The 26,094-nt window shown below is 31.2% G+C and overlaps 3 protein-coding genes across 4 annotated transcripts in view; 1 reads left to right on the forward strand and 2 right to left on the reverse strand.

Moving 5' to 3' along the window:
• Positions 1 to 6,418: 6,418 nt before the first annotated feature.
• On the reverse strand, positions 6,419 to 7,989 carry LOC113376904 (protein anon-73B1). Its single transcript, XM_026616994.1, has 2 exons — positions 7,733 to 7,989; positions 6,419 to 6,542 (listed from the first exon to the last, which is right to left on the reverse strand). The coding sequence occupies exons 1-2, from the start codon at positions 7,886 to 7,888 to the stop codon at positions 6,438 to 6,440; spliced, it is 261 nt and encodes an 86-aa protein (XP_026472779.1). The 5' UTR covers positions 7,889 to 7,989; the 3' UTR covers positions 6,419 to 6,437.
• Positions 7,990 to 8,061: 72 nt separating this feature from the next.
• LOC113376902 (U4/U6.U5 tri-snRNP-associated protein 2) lies at positions 8,062 to 10,457 on the forward strand. The gene is made up of 5 exons (XM_026616993.1): positions 8,062 to 8,601; positions 8,847 to 9,503; positions 9,586 to 9,872; positions 9,933 to 10,123; positions 10,194 to 10,457. The coding sequence occupies exons 1-5, from the start codon at positions 8,553 to 8,555 to the stop codon at positions 10,438 to 10,440; spliced, it is 1,431 nt and encodes a 476-aa protein (XP_026472778.1). The 5' UTR covers positions 8,062 to 8,552; the 3' UTR covers positions 10,441 to 10,457.
• Positions 10,458 to 11,302: 845 nt separating this feature from the next.
• Positions 11,303 to 26,094, reverse strand: part of LOC113376854 (venom dipeptidyl peptidase 4-like) — an 81,234-nt gene continuing 66,442 nt past the window's right edge. For both annotated transcript variants that reach the window (XM_026616929.1, XM_026616930.1), the window contains exons 3-15: positions 21,268 to 21,434; positions 17,842 to 17,916; positions 16,157 to 16,415; positions 15,310 to 15,479; positions 14,746 to 14,858; positions 14,483 to 14,633; positions 13,155 to 13,378; positions 12,868 to 13,075; positions 12,602 to 12,792; positions 12,309 to 12,503; positions 11,977 to 12,137; positions 11,678 to 11,895; positions 11,303 to 11,607 (exon numbers count right to left, since the gene is read on the reverse strand). In XM_026616929.1, the coding sequence (XP_026472714.1) occupies positions 11,509 to 11,607; positions 11,678 to 11,895; positions 11,977 to 12,137; positions 12,309 to 12,503; positions 12,602 to 12,792; positions 12,868 to 13,075; positions 13,155 to 13,378; positions 14,483 to 14,633; positions 14,746 to 14,858; positions 15,310 to 15,479; positions 16,157 to 16,415; positions 17,842 to 17,916; positions 21,268 to 21,434 (2,231 nt within the window). In that variant the 3' untranslated portion in view covers positions 11,303 to 11,508. The remainder of the gene's footprint in view (positions 11,608 to 11,677; positions 11,896 to 11,976; positions 12,138 to 12,308; positions 12,504 to 12,601; positions 12,793 to 12,867; positions 13,076 to 13,154; positions 13,379 to 14,482; positions 14,634 to 14,745; positions 14,859 to 15,309; positions 15,480 to 16,156; positions 16,416 to 17,841; positions 17,917 to 21,267; positions 21,435 to 26,094) is intronic.

The raw sequence follows: 26,094 nt of genomic DNA on the forward strand, positions 1-26,094 counted from the left end.
GCGGTTTCGGAGATCTTGTGAAAAAAGTCAAAAAGGTACCATTTGGAGGTCAAAAATGATCATTAGGCATATGCACATTAAGTTATCAGATATTTTATAGAGATTTTAACAATAAGTATAAATTTTATTTACATTTCTATGGGTTCCGTACCAATGTTTATCCGTTAGACGGCGACGCGGCGCTTACGCGCTTCGACGTTTCGTCACTATGCAGTTAAAGCAGTACGATTGCTTTGAAAAAAAGTTCAGAATTTCCAAAATATTTCAAAATAAAGAAAACCTTTTTTTTCAAAAAAATGAAATTTTTGTCAAAAATTTATAGTTTCTCAAAAATCTATTTTTTTCGAAGTAATTTTTTTTCAAAAATCTTTTTTAAAAAAAAATAATTTTTGGTACGGGAAGTTCCAGAAATTTGCCTTAAGGCACGATGCCATGCGTCCCACTAGTTGTAATTTAGAATTACTTACGATTTAGATTCGAAAATGTTGGGTCCAAGTTGTACAAACTGGCACAGTGTTTGCGACTATTTTCTCACATGTTTGCGGACGATATTGCTGTTTTGGCAGTTGCACAAGATCCAACCGATGCATCTTTTAAACTGCAATATCATCTTGATAAAATAAATGATTGGTCCAACAACTGGAAAATAAAAATTAATCAAACAAAATCACAACATATAACATTCACGCTCAGGAAACAAAGCTGCCCAAGAGTAACGCTTGACGGTGACAAAATTCCCGAAAACAACGTGATTAAGTACCTAGGCCTGCACTTAGATTCCAAGCTCACCTGGAGATTCCATATAAACAATAAAATACAGCAAAAAAAAACTAAAAATGCAACAGCTAAATTGGCTTTCAGGCAGAAAGTCAAAACTTTCACTGTATAACAAAGTCTTAATCTACAATGCAGTGCTGAAACCGGTGTGGAACTACGGCATAGAGCTGTGGGGATGCGCTAGCAAATCACATATAGCCAAGATGCAGAGAATGCAAAATAAAATTCTCAGAACTCTAGTCGACGCTCCATGGTTTGTAAGTAATCATATTATTCATCAAGACCTAAAAATACCATATATTAAAGACGTCACCAAGGATAAAGTCTGCACGCATCTTAACAAAATCGCAACACATAGCAATAAATTACTGAAACCACTTGTGGAAGAAAATACAAACCGAAGACTGAAAATAAAATGGCCTGCCGATCTGACCATGTAATCTGTGCCTGACTTTCTTCACTTAGGATTAACTCAATGGAGGCAATCCTAACGTACTTATTTTTTCCTAATTTGCTTATAATCATATTTTTGTATTTATTTCTAATTTATATTTTTGAATCTTTATTATTTGATTATTTTAATTACTTTATTTAATTTTTATTTTGTGTATACATCACACATTAGCTTATAGAATCTGTATTCTGATTGCTAATAATAAATAAAAAAAAAATAAAAAAAATCTCACACAGTGTGCTGTTCATCACGAAAATAAAAATAATTTTGTGTTTTATAGTTTCGTATAAATAAATATTTTGTAACAGTTGCGATTACCGTACCTGGCCATGTCCGTATTGCGTAATATTTGCACATGGTCCGATTGTTATCGTATGCGGGCTTTGCCCTTAACACTATGCCGTTTTTGGTCTGTGGCAGAAATCTATCCATTCTGTTCGTCGTCTATTATATACTTAGTAGACACGCCGCTGGGTGTTGCTACTATCTTCTTGTTTATATTATATGATAATTATTGTTAGCAATCTCTGCTTAATGTTAATGAATATGTAAAACAGATTGCAGAATAAATTAAATAAAAAAAAATTCTGTTTGTCATTGTAAGTAAAGCGGTTAAGGGGTTAAAACGCGCCCGGCGGAGGCGTAATCAGTTCGGACGTGGCTAGCGCAAACAAGTTCAGGAGGGTTCGCTGATTCGATTCCTAATTCCTGATTTAATTCCTAATTCCTAATCCGACATCAGGCAGCTTTGATGTCTTCCGCAATGAAAAATGTCAACAAATACTTCGAGTATAGTTAATTAGTCATAACTGCATTGGGCAACTCCTCGGTTGCCATCCATTCAGAAAAGCCAGTGGCAGTTCGATTCGTGATTTTGACGAGTGAACACCTAGTAGACTATTACGTAAGTGATATTTAATAACACGGCAAATACAGCAGGCATAGCCTGTTGTTCGAGCAAACAATAATGGAGCGTTTCAAAAGTGTAAATACGCTTCTTTTTTATTTTAAAATGACAGAAGGGGGCCGGCCGTGGTCCCGTGGTAAGAACGTGGGCTAGCAAATCCTAGTCCCGGGTTTGAATCCAACCTCGGACGGTTCGGTATCAAAGCAGCTTGATACCAAATTTTCACTTGAAATCATAGATTTCAAATATGATTTCAAGTGAAAATGGCCTTTCGTGGGCATAGCTGTAGTGGCAACATGCCACTTGAAAGTAAAGTCATCACTATTACAACAATTGTAATAATAAAAATTCAGCACATAAAGATGAGACAACTGTTTGGGTTGCCATCTATAATAAAACAAACGTAGTTTGTAAGAGATTCATCACAACAGCTCATAGAAACCATAAGTTCTGATCGCTGTTCAAATAAATAAATAAATAAAAAAAAAATAATAGAAGGTCGCATTCTGCCATTAAAAGTGCATATGTGGCTAAAAGAAATAATAGGTAGTGTGTTCGAAAATGTGTCTAGTATACACGGAATTTCAATGGAATATAAAATATTAAATGTAAAATTTAATAAGGAAAATGTATAATGTCAGAATATGGAAAAATATTAAAATATCAAGAAGGCATGTGGGCCGGTGAGGGATTAATTCCATGTTTAACTGGCAACAGAACAATACTCATGGAAATAAAAAAAGAATTACCGAGCAGAATTAAGATTAATGGTAAAATTACGACAATTATAATTAAAGGTCAACCCAGAAAATGCTTTTATTGTGGAGCTGAAAACCACTTAAAAAAAACTGCACGGAGCCTTCCAAAATAGATCAAAGAATGAAGATTGTAATAGGAAAAGACCCGATTGGATACCATACGGAAAATTTATACACAACAGAACATAGATTTCAAGAACAAATTACGAAAACAGAAACCAAAATATAGTAATGGGAAAAAATGATAATAAAGAACATTCTAAAACAAATAAAGAAAAAAAAAGACAATAATAAATGAAAATTTGTATGAAAAGAAAAAAAATAAGGAAGGAACACAAAATATGGAAGAAATAGAGAAGACGCCAATTAAAATGAAACGAGCTAGAATAACAACACCAAACACAGCAGGAGTTATGAAAGAAGTTGTCGACAAAATATCCATGAAATCTGATTCGAGTCTTATAGATTTTCTCGAAGAAGAAGATGAAATTATGAGAGATGAATCGGTTAAATATAATAAAGAATATGGTGAAAATCCAGAGCATAGAAACGGCCTTCAAATTGTAAAAATTTGAAACATCTGGCAACTCAATAAACCACTACAATGACTGATGACAAAATTAGAAATATTGCGACAATAAATGTAATTGGAATGAGAAGTTTGACGACAAAAACACTTTTGAAAAAAATTATAATAGACAACGATTTAGATATTATTTTTTGCAGGAAGTTAATGAAATTGATTTGAGTTTTTTTAAGCCACATCAAAACATAATTAATATAAATGAAAATCAAAGAGGCACAGCAATTTTAACTAGATTTGGATTAACAGTTAAAAACCTTAAGATGCATGAAAATTCAAGATTATTAGGGGCAAATATTGATGGGATTAATTTTCTAAATATATATGTACATGCAGGAAAAGGAAAACGTGCACAGAGGGAAAGATTATTTGAAATAGACATGGCTAGTGTAATAGGCAGTAATAATACAAGTTTAGTTTTAACAGGAGATTTTAATTGCGTAACTGATGCCAAAGATCAAAAAGGTAAAGGAAATTTTAGCGGTGCTTTGAAGAGAGTAGTGACACAACTAAAATTAAAAGACGTTTGGGAAAATAAAAATAAAAATAAAGTTGAGTATACTTTTATTAGAGGAAATTCGGGTTCAAGAATAGATCGTTTTTATGTTGATGAAGTTTTAATAAAAAATATCGTTGATTGCAAAATAGTCCTAATTGTATTCTCAGATCGTAATGCTGTTATTTTGAAAATTAAATCGGCTCAGTCAATACCAGCATTTGGACGAGGCTTTTGGAAGATGAATACAAAGATTTTGCAGGCCAATGATTTTGATGTCATTTTTAAAGGAAAACTGCAAAAAATGACAAAATATGCAAGCTATAATAAAATAACGCAATGGTGGCAAAATAAAGTAAAACCAACAATTAGACGAATTTCAAAAAAAAAAACAAAAAGAACAAGCTAGTGAATTTAACAATACAATTAGTTACTTTGAAGCAATATTGAAAGAAGCGGTAACAAACCATAATAACATCGATGGAATGTTAGCTATTATTAAAGAAACTAAAGCTACGATCAGGAAACTATATGACATTAGAAAAAAAGGTATCAATATAAGATAAAAAACCCTACATATTTCTGAACAGGATCGTCTGACTACATATCAAATTGCCAAAGAAAAACGAAATGGAGAAAATAAATATATAAAAACATTGAATAATACAAAAAATGAAACCTTAAATAATACTGAGCAAATTATTGAAGAATTCGATAAAATATTTAAATAACATACCATGAAAGTTAGTTAGTTAGTTGAAATGTGTTTCTTATTGCTAACTATACTATTGTACGCTTATATTTTATCGTCAGTATTTATAAATAGAATGCAAATTCAGTTTCGTACTTACCATACAGATTATTATATAAAGCAAATGCAAGTGCACATCTCTGACTATTCAATTCGATAAACATAACACCGCGCACAGAAACAGTGATATATTTCTGAATCAGCAAACAGTTTGTAGAAAACTCAGTATTTATAATTTGAACAAATTACTTTTATGAGCAAAAACGAACATATTCTCTATACTTGTAAATAAAAACCTCACTACACAATCGAAATCATAAGTCTGAAATTGTTCAAACGCGATCGCATTTGGACGCAGTTACATCAACAACCGACCGAAACGACCTGAACCGAACGCACGGAACGCACTACTGAAATAAAAATCATAACTAAACTGACAGTAACTGCCTGATTGTGAGTGACTTTGACAAAGAAACAAACTGATGACGAAAGATGACAGTTTTGGACAAGTGGACGGCCGCGGCCATTTTAAAAAATTAGGCTAAAAATGCCAATTTGGTTTAATCAAACTATATAATCAATTGTGTTACGAATTTATAACATATTGTTTTACTTCTTAAATTAAGATGATTCAAATAACATGATGAAATCGTTTGTGGCTTGCTTTTTAATAAATTTTCTGTTTCTGTTTTCTGCAAGCCAGTCTTGATTTTTTTCTATCTTTTCCCAGAAGCCAAACATCGATATTAACACTGATATATTGTGAGTTAAGAGCTACACAAAAGCATTCGAGAGAAGATCGCAATATACGAATTATCTCGTAGTATATATATAGTATAAAGTCTTGGATTTGTAAATATTTTGTAGTGCTTCGAATAAAGAATCCAAAAAGTAATAAAAAACAAAAGTTTTTTAAAAAACCATTTCTTTATTTATTTACTGTCGACGTTTCGGAACTAGGTACGTTCCATCTTCAGGACATCTGTCAAGAAACATGATCTTGATAAGATTTAAGCAAGCAATATATTTAACAAAAGCAGAAGATGGTGTTTTTTTTTAATTAATACAATCCATTTTATATGTGTTTAATAAAACTCTAGTATATATGTGCTATATGATAAACACATTTTATGGCGTAAAAAACATCTAAAAACCTTTTCTGAAGTTCAAAGCACTATTGCATATAACTTGAAAATTAGAAAGGACAAAAATCAGTTTTAAGATCAAGCTCCATTCAAACAATCTAATATTACACATATACAAAGACTAACTTTCCTTCAAAATATGTCACCAAGAATGATGAAAAGTGATGGTCTTTTTTCAAAGTAAAATTTTACATAACGAAAATGCAAAAAGGTTATTTTGTGCTTGTATTAAAATTATGCAAAAGTATAAAATAAAAATAAAAAATACTGATACTTTTCCATAAAAGTATATTTGATTATATATTCTCATTGATAAATAATAATTTTGCGGTTAATTATTTTATCAAATCAGTCAGCTTTTTATCTTTGTAATTAAAAAATTACTTAAAAGTAATCTGTCATGTATAAATTACCATTTTCATCAATGATCAAATTCTTAAAATAACAAATCTACGTATAATGATAATAAATATAGCTTAAATAAATATAAAATATATAATAACATTAGGTTATAGAATATGAGATTCAACTTAAATAAACTGCATAAGCACTAAAGGAATAAAAATCTATCGCCTCTTTTTCTTATCCTGTTTACGAGTTCTATGATAAGGGCGTCTGGGTGTATTTTGTGGTGATGACTGTTCAGAGCTCGAGTCCTCGCTTTCAATTCCCTAAAGAACAACAAATGTGCAAGGAAAATATATCATATATATATCAAATAAATTTATGAATAATATATATTATGGTATTATAAAAGCTTAACTTACGAATTCAAAGTTGAGTAATATACAATTATTGATTAGACAATTTACATTTTATAAACAATCATAAAATTAATCATAGCTAAAGCAACATTTTAATATTTGCAGATATCAGTTTACAATGCAGACTTTATAAATTATGGGTTTTATTATAATAGCCGTCATAAAGCATGTGAGCGTAATTTTTTTGCATCCTTTTTTTCATATATTAAATATAAATAAAAATATATTAAATATAAATAAAGATAATTTTTAAGCGTCTAATTATAAGCTTATGATATGAAGTAAGCGACATAACCTACATGTATCCATTAACTAACTACACCATCATATTCTATGTTAAACAAGTGAGAGCAAGCTTATCCACTAATAAGTTTCATTAAAATATTTTCAGTGATGTATCACCAAAATTATGGAGGTATTCCAGTGTATAAATTCAAAAAAAATTTAATCTTAATTTTATTATTATTATTATATTATTTAATCTTTTGTTTAATATTTTAAAAGTTTAACTATTTAAGAATATGAATACGAGAGGATTTTTTAAAATTCAAATTATTTTCGGAGATACAGCTGTTTGACCATGACAATCCTCTTTGATTTGCTTCTTATGCGAAACTATAAACGCGTTTTTCTTAAAACTGTCTTTTTCAATATGATGCCCACGATTTCTCAAGTTCTACTGAACCAATTCACTTGAAATTTTTATAGAATCTTCTTTATAGACATCTCTATAAATTAATGTCAAACAGTTTTTTAACTTAATCATTGTATAAGCTATTGCTACATCATTCTATTAATAATCTTCTTTCAATTTTCATCTCAGATTACTAGAAGAGTTGCAATGGGCATGATCATACCCACTTCAACAACTGCTAATTTTTAACATTATTAACTTTATTTTGATTTTACTTTTTTCTGAAGTATTGTAACGTTGATAAATAAATTATAAAAAAAATGATTACGTTTTTTAAAAAATGAAATTAATGCCTCTACACTAGAACACCCCCTTAATGTGTGCCTTGAGATATAATACTAAGCACAACTATTTATGTAATTGATATTGATACTTTCGTACTCAATGACAACCTGAGACTTACCTTGTGATTATTAAATAAATGCTGGTCTTTGCTTGTGTCCGGCATGATAATACAAGCAACGAAGCAAGCGATTTGAAACAATGCACCTAAAAACAATCCATATCTAATAACGGTATCTGTCATATCCTCCCCAACAGTATTTAAAGTAGAAGTCATCTTTAACAATCGATTACACAGCTATTTAAAATAATTACTACTTGGAGGATACTCAATAAAAACAATATATGTTTGCTTTTATTTGACATTTAAATGTTTGGTGACGCTTGGATACGTGATGGATTTTGTACCAATACCAACATGTCGTTCAAAATATTTTTAATTTTACCTCTGGCAATGTAACGGCAGATTGTTATATTTATTTGTTATAAATTTCTTAATTTTAGTTTTATAATAATTTGATAATTAAAATGCAATGTTGTTTCTATATTTTTTTCTTTTTATCGCTTTGCTCTTTTTCGTCTACTATACCATTTTGTTTGTGAAACGCTTAATTGTCAGTTTTCTTGTACTTTGTTTGATCTACCTTTATTTTTATTATTATCATTACTTTCTATTGCTTCTGTTTTGCACGTTTCTATATTACGTATGGAGAATATATACGTACATTAAAGGAAAAAATGAATAAAAAACCAAGTGACAGTGTATGTGCTGGATTTGAGAAAATTTGTTTACGGTTATGTTGGTGCTTTACTCTTGCACTCAAAATCAAAATGTCAAAAGTGCGGCAGTAAACAGTTTTATTTTTTAAAGTTTTTTTTTTTTGAAATTAATGTATTTGCACAGTGCTCAAATATATAATATTGCTTCTAACATATAAAAAATGAGTTTGAAAAGACAGCGCGATGATAATCTTAATGAAGAACCTGATAGTAAGTATAAAGCAATTACAATGAATGTATAAATATTATAGTAAAAATTGCTTACAATAATATTTCCTAAATGAATTTTTACTGCTAAAGATCGAATTGAAGTAACTTTACCGATGTTTTTCCGATATATGATTATAAATGTATAAATAAGCTAGTTTATCGGTTTACTTTTGAGGTTAAAACAAAATATTTATAGGTTATATTTAGCAATATGTAAATAATTCATTAATACTTTTTATTTGCAGAGAAGCTTATCAACCGTTCATGTCCATACTTAGATACTATCAATCGTCACGTTTTAGACTTTGATTTTGAAAAATTGTGCTCAGTCTCGCTAACTAGAATTAATGTTTATGCATGTTTAGTTTGTGGAAAATATTTTCAAGGCAGAGGAAACAACACTCATGCTTACACCCATTCTGTCAGCGAATCTCATCACGTCTACCTTAATCTGACAACATTGAAATTTTATTGTTTGCCAGACAATTATGAGATAATTGACTCTTCCTTAGATGATATAAAATTTGTATTAAATCCAGTGTTTTCACCTGAAAGCATAGCTGCATTAGATGTTAATGTGAAGCTATCTAGAGCTATTGATGGGTCTATGTATATGCCCGGAATTGTTGGTCTTAATAATATTAAAGCAAATGACTATTGCAATGTTATCTTGCAAGCCCTTTCACACGTAAGTCCTCTTAGGAATTATTTTCTTAGAGAAGATAATTATTCTAAGGTCACAAGACCACCAGGAGATTCTAGTTTTTATTTAGTTACACGTTTTGGAGAATTACTTAGAAAACTTTGGAATCCTCGCAATTTTAAAACTCATGTATCACCACATGAAATGTTACAAGCGGTTGTGTTGTGGAGCCGAAAAAAGTTTCAATTTACTGAGCAAGGTAGGAACTTTGAATTATCTTATATTTGAATTAGTATTTAAAATCTAATATTAATATTACAATAAATTATTCTTTAACATAGGTGACCCAGTAGACTTTTTAAAATGGTTCTTAAATGCGCTACACATGGCACTCAATGGAACAAAACGTGCTGACTCTTCTATCATATATAAAGCATTCATGGGCTCGATGAGAATCTATACTAGAAAATTACCCCCAACAGAATTAGATGAAGACCAGAAGGAAAAATTATTGCTTACAGATGAATATGCTGAAAAAGTGACAGAATCACCATTCATTTATTTGACATGTGACTTACCACCACCTCCATTATTTATTGATGAATTTAGAGAAAATATTATTCCCCAAGTAATTATCTTAAATTTTAAAATTTGACTATAGAAATTGTATAATTAATTATATTTTTAGGTAAACTTATATCAACTGCTTACAAAATTCAATTCACGAACTGAGAAGGAGTATAAAACATACAAAGAAAATTTTTTAAAACGATTTGAATTGACCGATCTTCCTCCTTATCTTATTCTGTACATAAAGAGGTTCACTAAAAATACATTTTTCATTGAGAAGAATCCAACCATTATAAATTTTCCTGTTAAGTAAGTTAATACACTTCAAAATTATATATACATATTTTTAACACATTATTCATGATATATTATATTTCAGAAATATTGATTTTGGTGATATTTTGACTCCTAATAATAAAGCTAGACACAAAACAACAATCTATGATTTAGTTGCAAATATTGTTCATGATGGAGAACCAAATAAAGGAACATATCGAGTTCATTTGTTACATAAAGCCACAAACCAATGGTATGAAATGCAGGACCTACATGTTACTGAAATTCTACCGCAAATGATTACTCTAACCGAGGCCTATGTACAGATTTATAAACGCAAGGATTTGTAGTTAATAAATAGAAATATTTGGAGAATTTATACCCTTATTATTTATCTGTTTTGCAGGTTTTGCTTCTTAATATGCAAAAATAAGTTCAATTTCAAGTATTTTTTTGTTATTAGTATAGAATTCTATTAACTGCTTTCATCTTAATTGTTTAACTTAACTGATTCTACACTGCAATCTGAAAGTCAACTTTAAACCTAAAATACTTTTAACACTTAGCATGGGGGCAACGTATTTTTACGTTTTTTGCAGTCTGTCACTGAAGCGCGGTTCACATAAAAATACGTATATAATAGATTTGGTGCGGATACCCGCTAATCACTACAAATCTACTAAATACGTATAATTATATGCATGTGTGATATTATATGAGTGGTGTTTGCATTTTTTGCATTTAAGCTTTGCATTTTTTTTTTACAAGTTATGATTGTCGAGTTACTCGGTCTTTTGATGAGTTATTTCGTCTTCAATCGAATTTCTAGCTCCAGAACATACAAATTATGTTTTGTCAATTTGAGGCTTGGCCTTTCATTGTTGAATACAAATTGATAAAATGAGCCGTTGTGACAAAGGGAGTGATGAAGAAATATGTGCTGACAGATTATTGGACTTTTCGTATGATAGTGATTCTGAAAGTCAAGATATCGAAGAAAGTGACTGAAAAAAATTATTAGTTATCGATTCTACTTGTAGATGTAAAATAATAAAGCTCGTTCATAAAAACGAAGTAGTTTTCGATTTTCTGTGATCCTTTTGAATAACCAAATGTGGTATAAACCGCATTATAAAGTTCCGTAGCCTTTCTCATGCTTTTATATTTATGCTAAAAAAAGGACATAAAAACTTTTTAAAATTGACTCCCCATGGCTGGTCAAAAAAATAGATATTCTTATAATATTCATGATTTGCATTTACGCCGGCTTTGCGACACCGCCGTAATTCGGCGGCGAAGTATGCCCGCATGGCCAGTGTTAAAAAAAAATCTTCATTCATTCACTGTTGCATTCAAGAACTTTCGAAATAAATCTAATATATATTGTAATTTAAACATTTAATACATTAACAGTTCTTTTAGCTATTCTTTTTAAGACAATCATCTAAAAATCTCTCTAAAGTATGAAAGAGATGGGGTCGCACGCTAGATAGACTATGGTCTTCATCAGCATAACTCTGCAATAAATAACAAAAATTGAACTTGAGTCTATCTAAGCAAACATATATTAAATTTATTTTTACACACCATTTCTTCAAAGGAAATATCGTTCAGCTCCAAGGACCTTGAAAATCGCATGCTCTGTTGATAATGCACATTGTCGTCAAAACTTCCATGGACCAAAAGCATCTTCTTATTTCTAAATGCCTCTACTCGTTCTGGTGATGTTAGAGCAGCATCATGATAGCCTTTCCCATTATCATTTACTGTCGGTAAGCCCATATAACGCTCAGTGTAAATCGAATCTGATAAAATTTGATTAAAACAGTGACTATTAAAACTCTATTGTAATTTTGATGATATCCATATCCAATTGAATCTCTTACCATACAATGCCCAATCTGTAACAGGAGCGACTGCCATTCCACATTTAAAGACATTTTGAACATCAAACGACAATGCAGCTAATGTAGCATAGCCTCCATAACTCCAACCCCAGATTGCAACACGTTTCTTATCCAAATACGGCAGAGTTTGAAGAAGTTCCCTGAGGAAGAAAATTTGCGTAAAACTTCATCTTTGAATTGAATTGAATTGAATAGAAAACAAATTTCACTATCTATTCTATCCAATAAACAGAGGCACTGGGTAATAAAAGTTTGTTAGAAGCTCTGGATAGACCAAGTCAGGGCTCAAATAGTTTAATTGTCGTTAGTACCTTGTGACGTTAATTTGATCGTATATTTCATCAGTGCCAAGACGTCTGTAATTAGCTTGGGCGATAGCATCGCCTTTAAGCCCCGATCCTCGACCATCAATCGAAACATAGACCATACTACGATTACTTGCTAGATAGGCGCCCCATTCAGCACTCCATTTATCAGATACTTGTATTGTATCTGGACCGGCATAACTGTACCAACATAATTAATAACACATTTCTTGTAATTACATACTTGATTTTAAAATAGCGCTTAGTAAATATATATGTTATAGATTGATTATACTTACACACTAACAACAACTGGATACTTCTTGGAACCACTCTTATCCACATTAGGTGGCAAAACTAAGCCAACCTGGGCATCATATTCCGTGCCTGGTATGCGAACACTCATTCGTTCGTGGGTTGCTGTCCTATGTTCTTTCAAAAAATGGCGCAGTATTTTGTTTTCTTCCCAAGTTATTATATGCTCACCATTCTGGAAAAAGCAGGAATATATTACATTTTATTTCTTAGATTACTAATTAAAAACAATTTAATATATAGGATATACCTTAGATAAAATATCAACGCGTATTGGCTCCGGTCCGGATGTCGTTAAGCTGACAAAGGATCCATCCTTACTTATTTCTGCGCTATGATATTGTCCACGTTCTTCTTCTGGTAAGGCAGTACAACTGAAACAAGAACTTATACCATCTGCATTGACACGATAAATATGTTTAACTCCTGGGTCAGTAGCACTAGTCGCTTCATAGAAACTGAAATGGTGGAGGTAGCAGTAACAGTAAAAGGTTTTATGTAATATAAAAAATATTACGTCTATTATGTTGATCTCACATTTCATCATTAGAATCCCATTTCAAAATTTCAATGACAGTATAAGTTCCTTTAGTACGCGCCGTCACATGTCCATTCGCTGCATCTACAACCGCAATATGCCTGAATGAAACACCATTTTCTTGCTGGAAGGATGCAATAAATGCGAAATGTGATCCATTTTTATTTACTGTAGGCTCTGTGAATAAATCTACCCAGCCGGTCTTGGATTCCTCACGGTGAATCTAGAGAAACATATTTTTTAATAGCCCTGAATTCAAGATTTATAGATAACTATAGTTATCTATAACCATCTGGTGGCGAAATGAAGTTCATCGGGTTTGCTATAGCAAACCCGATGAACTTCATTTCGCCACCAGATGGTTTCGTGAGAAAGATGAAGAAATTTTTTGTTTGTTTTATAATTGATAAGGAAAAATTTGATCTTACACAACAGTAATGAATTTATTTCGATTACAAAAATAAAGTGTTTTTTAGTTGAACTTTTCTAAGTAAATGAAACTGAATCCGTTTTTTGGTCTGACGTTAACACAAACAAAGCGAATGGTTTTCCAACTCATGAACAGGCAACGTATAACTGCCCATGTGCAAAACAATGATTTTTTAAATAATTTATTTGAAATTTATCCCGCAAACACTAAGCGATTGGCCTTGCGACTTGTTATTGCAAACGCAAGGCAAACTGGAAATTGCAATCGTTTGAAGTCAAACGGAAGACCAGTCGGAATCATTGGTATGTCACCAAATCGCCAGCAATTTTTGATTGAATGGTGAAATTCAGTGCGTGTACATCATTATTCTTTGCGGCAAGAATTGCTCGTTGACTTAACCAAGCATAATTCTGATAATTCTCACTAATGTCATTACTCGAATTTTTAATTACGGTGCGTGAAGTTCCAGCAATTTGCAGTAGGGTACGATGCCATGCACCACTAATTTTCTTAGCTACCTTGCTGAGCCCGAGACCTTTCCAACGAATGCAAAATTGTCGAAATCGGTTCGTGCGTTCTGGAGTTATTTCGTCAGGAAGGAAAACCCGACTTATTTTTATATATATAGAAGATAATCTATTTGAAATTATTTAAAACAGTTATTGATTATTTTTATTACTCGAATTTTTAATTACGGTGCGTGAAGTTCCAGCAGCTTGCATTAAGGCACGATGCCATGCACGACTAATTTTCTTAGCTATAAACCTTGCGGAGCACGAGACCTTTCCAACGAATGCAAAATTGTCGAAATCGGTTCGTGCGTTCTGGAGTTATTTCGTCAGGAAGGAAAACCCGACTTATTTTTATATATATAGAAGATAATTACAAACATTTTACCGTTTTGCATTCAGCCGTAGTTGCGTTTGTAGCAGATTTATTGGGAACTTGACATAGTTCGATCAATGCCAAATTTTGGACACGGTTCATCCACACTGTTATAAGTGATTCTTCATTCAGCCAAGTGACCGTGGCGAGCACTGGTTCGGAACTGCAATAATAGAAAAACAGTCAATTTAAAAAAATATACTGCTAAGAATTTAATTAAATTAATTGTATCATGCCTTCGCTTACTTAATTGTTGAACAATTGCGGATACTTACAGAGGCTTAAAAAAGTTTCCGACCGCAGATGGTGGTTGTATGTTCAGGTACTTTGGTAGGAGATCTCGGAAGTCGGCGATGTATAAAGATACAACAGGATTATTTGTACCACACTGAAACATAAAATCAGATATCTAAAACATTGTATATTGATATAGTAATATGTCCAAAATGTCGTTATGTTTCAATTCACATTGTTAAAAGTACTTAAATGGAACTTGTCGTTTTATCAAAAAATAAGCCAAGTCTAAAAGCAATTTGATGAAATTCGATTCGCATTGATTAGTTTTGCGCGATAGTGCCGAGCCGTTTCTTTAATTAACACATAAGTACAAAAGTTTTTGACAACGCTTTCGCCAAAAAATATCAAGCGATATTGGGAATCGTGGTAGTTTTTGTTAAAGATCGGCTGGGCTGAGGTAATAACAAGAAATATTACATGTCTACGAAAAGTTTTAAGATTGTGTAAATGTATTTTGAAAAGTTCATCGTAACAATTTTAAAAGTTTTAAAATAACTCAAAATAAAACAAAAACTGCTGAATGCAGAAAAAAAGTATCTTACTTTAGGATATCTGACAACATGATGAGCTGGATACTGCGTTTCAGGATGTCCAGGTGGTCCATAATAGGGTATATCAACACTACGAACATTCGTGTCATTAAAACTGGCAAAAGCTAAGAAATTCCCTTGTGGTGAGAACCAGAAAGCCTTATTTGAAGCAAGTACCTCTTCTGCAAATAGAACATGTCAAAAATTGATTAATAAATAAACTATTTGTGCAATGCATCGCGCCTTATGGCAAATTTTTGTAATTTTTCGAACCAAAAATTATTTTTTTTAAAAAGCTCTGAGATTTTTTGAAGTTTTTGAAAAAATAGATTTTCTAGAAATTTGAGATTTTAAAAAATGAAACTTGAAAAACTAGATTTTTTTATATTACACAAATTGTTGAAAATTTTGAACTTTTTTTAAAGCAACCGCGCGTCGAAGTCTAACGGATAAACATTGGTACGAGAACCCCTTTGTAAATTTTTAATGGGCCTGAAAACTATTTTAAAGTGTTTAGATTGTCCTCCCTAGACTACACATTAAACAACAGCATAATCTAAAAAGTAGCCGAGCTATTCAAAGTTCAGTGATTGTAGATTAGTGACAAATATTCTTTTTACTTAAGTCCAAACATCAGGCATTTAAATTTTATTATTATATCACTAGGTAAGGGAATTGTACTAATACTTTACATATAGTACAACTTTATGTCCTATATAGTTATGTAATCAACTATTTTTTTCATTTTTTTTAATAATATTGCAAACAACAACCCCAATAATATAATATGTCCCCAAATAAATATAGTTATTTCATTTTGAGAATTAATAATTAAATTATTTTATGATTGATTGCTAACCTTCGTAGACCCAATCTGGAGCACCGTTGTAAATAAGTCCGGGCCTTCCAGTGTCAGTGAGACGAATTGGCGGTGTAGCCGCACTAGCTTTGTAATACAGGTCTCCATTTAAAACGAAGGCCAATTGGGACCCACGCGAGCCCCAAGTAGCGACCTCCAGTCTATCGTCCCCGATGACACCTATAGGACGCTCTGGAGGGCCATTTGTCGCCTCTAGGGATCGAATAGTGTAATGAGCTAGAAAAGAGTGACGGTACACCTGCAATAAGTTGATAGAAAAATTATTACGTTAGTGTACCGTATGATGAAAAATCGACTAATAGAGAGAAATAATATATGATGCAAATTGAAATAGTAACGGAGACTGGATACGGTAGTGACAGATATACTGATATACTGATTATAGATAAATAAGAATACAAATTCTACTATAGTAATACTGATTTTGACATAGGGTCCAAACGAGAGATTAAAGGTTTTGATTAATAAAAATTTTTCCTTGTTCGATTTTTTTTTATAATAACTGTTTTTCGTATACAGGCAGATCACTTTGTGTGTTATTTTGCTGTAAGCCAGCAATAAGTTTTTACGTAGATAATTTAGCTTAGTGATAACGATGATTTGTTATTAAAAGTGTGCGTTGGGTGCCCTTTTCTTGTATAATTTAATTTTACGACAAAACCAGCGTATTTAAAGACAGTATTTCAGTATTTTCATGTACTGAAATGTTCAAATTACCATTTAATTTACTTTTTTGCTAGCTAACTGGCATATTAACAAAATTATGGCTGATCAAAAAAAGTGACACAACCGTACCCAGTCTCCTCTACAAGAAAAGAATTATTTTTACATGGCAAATATGCTGAAAACCCCGTTTGCAAATGCTTCCGTTGTTTTTTTTTTATATTATTTTATTTTCGGTTTATATTAGTCTATTAATTTTCAAACTCATATTTCAAATCCCGCTGTTATTCCATTTCGTAAACAAATATTGAAACAATTCAATTGTTTGTAAGATTAAATAACAATTTTTTTTATATAATTTTAATATTTTTTTAATAATAATTGTTCAATTCAGTTAACAATTTCATACGCTGAATTGGAAAAATATTTATTAGTACAAATTCCTAAATTATGTATAAACCAAAAATTTGTTAACTCGAAAACTATCGGTTCTAAATGTGACTTATTAGCGTAACGAAAAATGTTGTGCCTATACTGAAACGATTAAGAGATTTTTAAATGAAAAAAAATTTTTGATTTCAATTATTTGCGAAAAGTTGATAAATTAATTATAAAATGAGAAATAATGACATGTTTAAGATATCACATATCAAATATCATAATAAATAATGAAAATGAAATTCACATGCAGAACCTTCACAGCACGATGACCAGTCATTTCATTTATACTGTGTTACTCATTATATTCTTCCATGCTAAGCCACGCCGCTTGAATGCATTTCGATCATTATTCGTTCTTATACATAAGTCAATAATCACACATAATCAATACAACTTGAATACGGAAACTTCAATCATAAATAATATATAATGCAGTGCAAATGAATATCTAATACTTCGTATTTCACATTTACTTATTTATTTATAATTTTGATTAACTGATATAATTACTTTATTTGAACAATCTATTTATAATACTGAATTTATTTAAGATATCTTACCTTGCGATAATTGGACCCAATCAGCATGTATTTTCTATCAGGCGAAAGCTCGTGAAGAAATGACGTTTGCATGGCCTGCAAAAATAAATTAAATAATAGTAAAATAATTAGAAGTTATGATCGCACATACCCGTGGTTTAAAAAAGTTGATTTTTACGGTTTACAAATTTAATAATACCTCGTATTAAATAACATTATAGTGCTATTATCTGCTCTTTATCAGTTATTTAACAAATATATACATATGTATATTTTAAAACAAATATATACAAATATACACATATATACATACATATATATGGTAGAGCGTGGCCTAAAGATCCGCGGGTAAAAAGGTTCACCGCTGATATCTAAAAAATGGTGAAGTTAAGATTTATCTAACTTAACAACAATATTTGAAAGTTGAGGGAAAAACATGTATGACCAACTTGATTCTTATGACGTTGCTATCGGGAGATAAACGCCGGTAATGTTTGAAAATCCCTAACAAAAGTATCTTTCGTTGTTAGTTTTTTTTGGTTGTGAGCGCTGTTGATTAGTTTACGAGACGTTAATATAATTTTTATAGTCTAAGCACTAGCGAACTATCCAACTAACCCGTTTCCTACAAAGCTAGAAATGTTTTAAATGTTATTTTATTATCGCCATGTGGGAGCGGGTTTTATCCCGATGACAACTTTGCAATCGACCGGCATATACTTATAACCGTCAAAATAGATTGTCAATTTTTTTGCACTTAAACATATATAAACTAGTGGGGTGGGTGGCATTGTGCCTTAAGGCAAATTGCTGGAATTTCCCGTACCGTAACGAAATGTTCGAGGAATACTGAATGTTTTCAAATAGATTATTATAAATATTGTAACATTGTCTAATATTTATAAGAATTATACAAACTGAATTGCAAAGTTAAAATTATTTGTTTAAAGTATATTAGAACTATAGTCAGAATTAAAAATAAAATCTGAATTATTTTCGATATACAAAAAATAAAAAAATAATAATAAAAAAAAGAAACAAAATTTTTTTTTCCAAAATCAATTATTTTATTAAGACAAGCAGAAAGTTCTTTGAATCAATTAAATCGGACGCTTAGTTCTCTCAAAAACTACCATTTTTTGTACATTTAGCTCCGTATCTTCTAAATGGCTGGGTCTGCCTTTGTTAAAAACTAATAACCACTTCTCCCAATCATTACTAATTGAATGTTTTTTAGTTCATTCAAATCGGATGCTCCGTTCTCTCAAAAACTCGATTTCTATTTTCTGCGTTCTTTGCTCCGTATCTCCATAACGGCTGGACCTGTCTTTGCCAAAAACTAATCAGCACATCTCCTTATCAATAGAAATCAAATGTTTTTTGAACCATTCAAATCGGTTGATCCGTACGCCCGAAAACGTGGACGAAAAATTGTGTCCATACATACATACACACACACACACACATCCATTTTTTCTGAAGTATGCCAAAATGTTCAGAAACCTTAAAAACGTCGAGAGATGTAAAAATTTGCAATTCCGATTTTTGGCCCATTACAATAACTTACCCTACGGAAAGTTAATTAAGGCCTGTTCACACAACGCTCGTTTTGTTGCTTTTTTGATCGACTGGCTGGCATGCTGGTTATCAAGTAAGCAAAATGACAAGTTATGGATCTCCATTTGTTTCCAGCAAGTAAGATTTTGGTATTAGAACGTGCGCTATTTTTGTGGTCTAGCGGTTTCGGAGATCCAGTAAAAAAAAGTAAAAAATGCCATTTAGCGGCCAAAAATGATTATCAGACATATGCACATCAAATTATCGGATATTTTGTTTGTCCATTAGACTGCGACGCGGCACTTACGCGCTTCGATATTTAGTTTTTTATATGGTTCAAACAAATGTCCTCGACATTTTCGACGGTATGGAATAACTGATTTGTATGATTAAAAAATCATTCGGTTCGTACTCGATTGCGAAGCGTTTTTGCAAAAGGCAATTTTGCCGTCTCGGAGGTATTGAGCGTAAAGGGTATAAAAACGGTTATGCAGTTTTCGAGAGAACGATTATCCGATTAGATTAATTCAAAAAACATTTTGCTTGAGTAGATGGTGTGCAAAAAAATGCATTTACAGAAAATTTAGTAATTTTGAAAATTAGAAAAAAAATATTCAAAAAAATTGAAAGTTTCAAAAAATTCAAATTTTCGAAATTTTTTAACATTTTCAAAAAAAAACAAAATTTTGAAAAATTAAAAAGAAAGATTTCTTACAAAAAATTGAGAATATTGTAAAAATTAAAAAACATCGAATATTTTCAAAAATTTCCAAATTCTCAAAATAGTTAAAACAAACGTTTTTTTAAATTTCAAAAAAATTCTAAATTATAAAAAAATTTCTAAATTATCAAAAAAATCTAATTTTAAAAAAATTGACTCTTGTAAACGTACACATGAGTTATTTATAAAATACGCTCATGGCTCAATTTAAAAAGCACTTATAAATTTACAATATGTATTTATAATAAATAATTAATTTGAAAATCTTCAAAACAATTATTGATTATTTTCATTCCTCGCATGTTTAATTACGGTATGGGAAGTACCAGCAATTTGCCTTAAGGCACGATGCCATGCGCCCCACTAGTTATTTACTAACTTGGATTGTTTACTTTACACACCTTTGCCATGGCAATGGTTCAGTTGGTTCTTTTTACCACAACCACGTGTAAGCTTTTATAGAGGTTATATAAACAAAAACTATATCGAATATAACTTTAATAATACATCTTATAAAGGAATGAAATAAAGTATACTTAAAAATTATATTAAGGTTTTGCAAACTAAATAACTGCTAACTACCGAAAAAACTAACGACGAAATAAAATACTTTTGTTATGAATTTTCAAACATTGCCGATTTTCTCCGGATAGCAACGTCGTAAGAATCAAGGTGATGGCTGGATACATCTCTTGCGCTTTCAAATATTGTTGTTAAAAATTCTTAACTTCACTTGTTTTTGAGATATCGGTGATGAACCTTCTTATCCGCGGACCTTTGAGCCCCGCCCTACCCTATATGAATGTGTTACTTGTTTCGCGCCGGTTACTTTAATGTATCTTCATGCACGTTAAACATTATATTATCAATGTTATTGTTAACCACAGTTAAACCACATTATATTATCAATGTAAATTTACTAGACGGAATGAGTACACTTGAAATTGTTTTATTATATGTCTGATAGGAGTACTCCTATTCATCCAAAGCCAATGAGCATATTTAATATTTAATCCTTTCTACTAAAAAAGATATATTCTATTAGAAAGGAATTAGCATCATAAATGAACATCAAGATTTAACTAGGAATTTTCTTAATCTTAATGTTCATTTCTGATGTTATTAGTATTAATTAATATAGTTAGTTAATTAATTTATATAAAACTCACTGGCGAAGCGTTCCCATGTACAAGCAAATGCCTAGTTTTAGTCTCAACGTCATATACATATATATCACCCTCTCCTGGATCTTCAGTTTCAGGGCTATTTTCGTGGCCTCTTTCGTCATCTTCAAGATCATCTAGGCTAGACCCTAGCCGATATAAAATCTCGGTATCTGCAGAAAAAATACTAATAAAATTATGCATATTTAAAGAGTTAACACGAATTGTACTTATTCTTTAATCAAATATTTCATAAATATCACATTAGCAAATAAATAATAATCTGTTCATTTGATTTTAGAATTAGTCAAAATTTCCAAATTTTAGGTAAACGGTTACATGTTTTCTCGTAGTAATGTTCTCGTGTTTTGAAGATAGTACATATATCATTAGTAATATAGTAATATTCTCGTGTTTTGAACGTAGTACATATCATTTTTTCCACGTCGTACAATTATTTCAATTTAATTCAAAAACACACATACACACATATATATATATATATATATATATATATTTATATATTAACTTATATACATTCAATATATATACATAGCATTTTGTCAACTTTGTATTTGAACTTTTCACCTGTAGGTATTGTGTTTTACGTATCTGATATTAAAAACAATAGTATTTTAAATATGTGATATAAATGTGACAAAGAAGGAAAAGTATAACACTGTCCCAAGAAAATCATACAACAAAATTTAGAAAAATAAATAATTACACAAAAGACAAAAGCGAAAGATTTATTCGCTCTGAAACCAGAGTGATGAGCTAATTTCCAATTGCTATCAGGATATAGCTTGGAATGGCGTGTTTTCCACACCAAACTATTTCTTTCGTGAATTGGCTAAGTGCTCGAATGTTGATGTTTTCGTGATCTCTACATCTGAGGTAAAAATTTTCAGTGAGCTTTTTAATGCATTTGTATACTGTCGGTACGCCAACCTGTTTGTGTCTGTGTCTTGTAGGATAGTAGTGTTTTGTTAGTGGGTCTCTTGATTTGTCTAGTACCAGTCTCAGTGCTTTGTTCTGTATTGTCTCGGCTGCAAAAGCGTACAACAGTATAGGTCTAATTAAAGTAAAGTGCCCACTTGTTCTTTACGCTCAGCGGGCTATTATGGTTCAAGAAAGGTCCCAGTAAATTTATCATCCCGTATGTCTGTTCGGTTTTATGTTTGTATGTTTGGTAAAGTTGAGTCTCCGGTCCAAAGTCACTTCATTTTGGTATTTGACATACTTTGACCATTAAACTTGGTGGCTCACTACTTTTATTTTGTCCAGGTCAGCGTGAGGGCTCTTAGTGAACCGAATATCCTCAGTCTTATGTGGATCGATTTTGATTTGGCACTTGTTCGTATAGCCTGCCAATGTATCTATGCGTTTCTGTATTTTTGTAGTCAGTAAAAAAGTCTTATAAAGTTGTCAGTAGTCTTATTAGTGATTTGGAGGATGTGTAAATAGCAGTATCGTCTGCGAATGTCATTAACTTTGTGTTTTCGTCGATGGGGATGTTGTGTAGTATGTAGACGTTAAACAGTAACGTCCCCAAAATGTAGCCTTGGGATACTCCCGCTGTGACTTGTTCTGTCAATGTGTGTTGTCTACTTGTAAAATGAAATTGCGGTCTGTAAGTTATGAATGGGGTAATTTTGTGATGTGGGGTGGAAAATTAAGATGTAAAAGTTTGTGTAGCAATCTGTCCATGCAGATTGTGTCGAACACGGTCTCAAAGTCGAGAAACACTAATCCGGTATGGTTCAGTTGTCTGTTAAGGTTGAGTACGGTGTTTTCTATAAGTGTCAGTGGGTGTAATGTCAAATGCTGTTCTTCGATTCCGTACTGTGTGTCTATTTATGTGTATTTTGTTGCGTCTGATGTGTTTGTTGATATGTTTGAATCGTACATTTAAATTGTACGCTACCTATTTTATGCTACGATTTGCTCAGTTTCTCTCAAAAATTGAATTACCATTTTTAGCACCATTTGCCCCGTATCTTCGGAACGGCTAAACCTGCCTTTGCCAAAAACTAATCAGCACGTCACCTTATCAATAGGAATCGAATGTTTTTTGATTTATTTAAATGGGTTGATCCGTGTTTTCAAAATCGTCTACGAAAAACTGTATCCGCACATACATACACACACAAGCACGCACACACACATACATCAATTTTTTCCAATGTTATGCCAAAATGATCAGAAACCTTTCAAACGTAAAGATATATACATTTTTTTCATTTTAGATAATTTTGCGATAACTAGAACTTACCCTGCGGGAAGTTAATAATAGACTAATAACAAAATAAAAAATACTGCAAATAATGAAAAAAAAACATTTTTTTCAGAATTAGAAATCGAAAAAGATATTAAATAACATAATGACATTGAGTAATAATAAAAGGCACAGGATAGTGAAGCATGGAAGCAAAAATTTGCAAAATAGATTATAGAAAAAACTTTAAGAAAAGAGATTAATTAGGATACAAAAAGGAAAACAAAAATAATATGATAACAGAAGCTTTCATAGTATTTTTATATTATTTCAGGAATGTGATCAATCACCCATCGCGTACAGTTACAAAATTATGCAAAGTATTTTTTATTCACAAAGAATGCACTGCTAACTCATCTTATCTTGATCTACAGTATCTAAATATAATATGTCATGATTTCACATGACAATAATTCTAATGTAAAAACTATGCGTGTAATTTTAATAAATGATAAAAGTATTCGCGATTAATATTTCTCGGTCAATTGCTTCTCTAAATTTAAATTCGAAAGTCTAAAATGCAAAAATATAGTAACATTGACACTAATTGTAAGATTAGACGTAGTCTTCAAAGACTTGTATAATTAAGTTGAAAGAAAATAGTAGACGTGAACCAATTATAATATACGTATTTTCAGAATATCATGAGAAATGTATGTTTAAAATGATAATTTAATATATAATATAGCGTAGAGCACACAGGTCTAATTTGACTTTAAACAATTATACTATCTAAACCAAATGAACTACATCACACACCTAGTACGTATTAAACAAACAACTATCGACCTATGTTCATAAAATTCCCAGATAATTCATAATAATAGAAATGTGTTGTATTCAATATTTTGCTAAAATTTGTAACTTGTCCCATTTTACCCCATAGTTGGGGAAAAATTGGGCAAACAGATCCAATGTTTTTTAATTTTAGTTTTAAAAAGATTGAAATAATAGCTACATTATTCAAGCAATGCAAAATATGAAATTTATGGGTACATTTTTAACTTCCCGTAAAGTAAGTAATAATAAGTTTCTGAACATTTTAGCATACCTTAGAACAAAATGCATGTGTGTAAGTAGGTGTGTGCGTGCGTGCGGATAAAAATTTTCATCGACGCTTTCGGGATTAACCGATTTGACTAATTCAAAACTCAAATTGAATTGATAAGGAGACGTGCTGATTAGTTTTTGCCAAAGGCAGGTCTAGCCGTTTCGAAGATACCGGGCAAAAAGAGCCAAAAATTGTTTTTCAGTTTTTGAGAGAACGGAGCGTCGGATTTGGATAATTCAAAAAACATTTAATTTGTATTGACTAAACAAAGAACTGTTCAAATTTTTGGAAAGGCAGGTCCTTTGGTTATGGACTCTCAGTAAAAAAAAATAAAAAACTGCCATTTGGCGGTTAAAAATGTTCATTTGCATTTGCATATCAAATTATCAGATATTTTATAGACATTTTAATTATGTGTATACACATTTTGTGTCAATTTTTTTGAGTTCCGTGCCAAGATTTTCAGTTTTGAAGTTCATTTATATGATTCAAACATATTTTCTCGACATTTTCGACAGTATAGAATAACCGATTTGTATGAATGCAAAAATAATCGGTTTGTACTCGATCGCGAGGCGTTTTTGCAAAGGGCACATCTAGCCTTTTGCTTCTCCATCGGAGAAATGGAGAGGTTTTTGAGAAAATGTATCATTTGCTTAGATTAATTTAAAAAACCTTTTGTTTGTGTAGACGATGTGCAAAAAATGCTTTTACAGAAAATTTCGTAATTTTGAACATTTTTAAAAAATATCAAAGTTTTCAAAAAAAATTATAGTTTCAAAAAAATTAAATTTTCGAAATTTTTCATCATTTAAAAAAATACTAAATTGAAAAATTTCAAAAAATATATAAATAAAAAAAACGATTTCTTACAAAAATTTGAGAATATATCGAAATTTTCAAAAAAAAATCGAATATTTTCAAAAACTCCCAAATAATCTATTTGAATAATCTATTTGAAATTTATCCCGCAAACACTAAGCGATTGGCCTTGAGACTTGTTATTGCGAACGCAAGGCAAACTGGAAATTGCAATCGTTTGAAGTCAAACGGAAGACCAGTCGGAATCATTGGTATGTCACCAAATTGCCAGCAATATTTGATTGAATGGTGAAATTCAGTGCGTGTACATCATTATTCTTTGCGGCAAGAATTGCTCGTTGACATAACTAAGCATAATTCTGATAATTCTCACTAATGTCATTACTTGAATTTTTAATTACGGTGCGTGAAGTTCCAGCAGCTTGCATTAACGTACGATGCCGTGCACAACTAATTTTCTTAGCTATAAACCTTGAGGAGCCCGAGACCTTTCCAACGAATGCAAAATTGTCGAAATCGGTTCGTGCGTTCTGGAGTTATTTCGTCAGGAAGGAAAACCCGACTAATTTTTATATATATAGAAGATAATTTATTTGATATTATTTAGAAGAATTGTTGATTATTTTTATTACTCGAATTTTTAATTACGGTACGTGAAGTTCCAGAAATTTGCATTAGGGCA

This window comes from Ctenocephalides felis, unplaced genomic scaffold, assembly GCF_003426905.1.
Source record: "Ctenocephalides felis isolate EL2017-DRISC unplaced genomic scaffold, ASM342690v1 CF-g0.4_SCAFFOLD_01886, whole genome shotgun sequence".
Classification (NCBI taxonomy): Eukaryota; Metazoa; Arthropoda; class Insecta; order Siphonaptera; family Pulicidae; genus Ctenocephalides; species Ctenocephalides felis.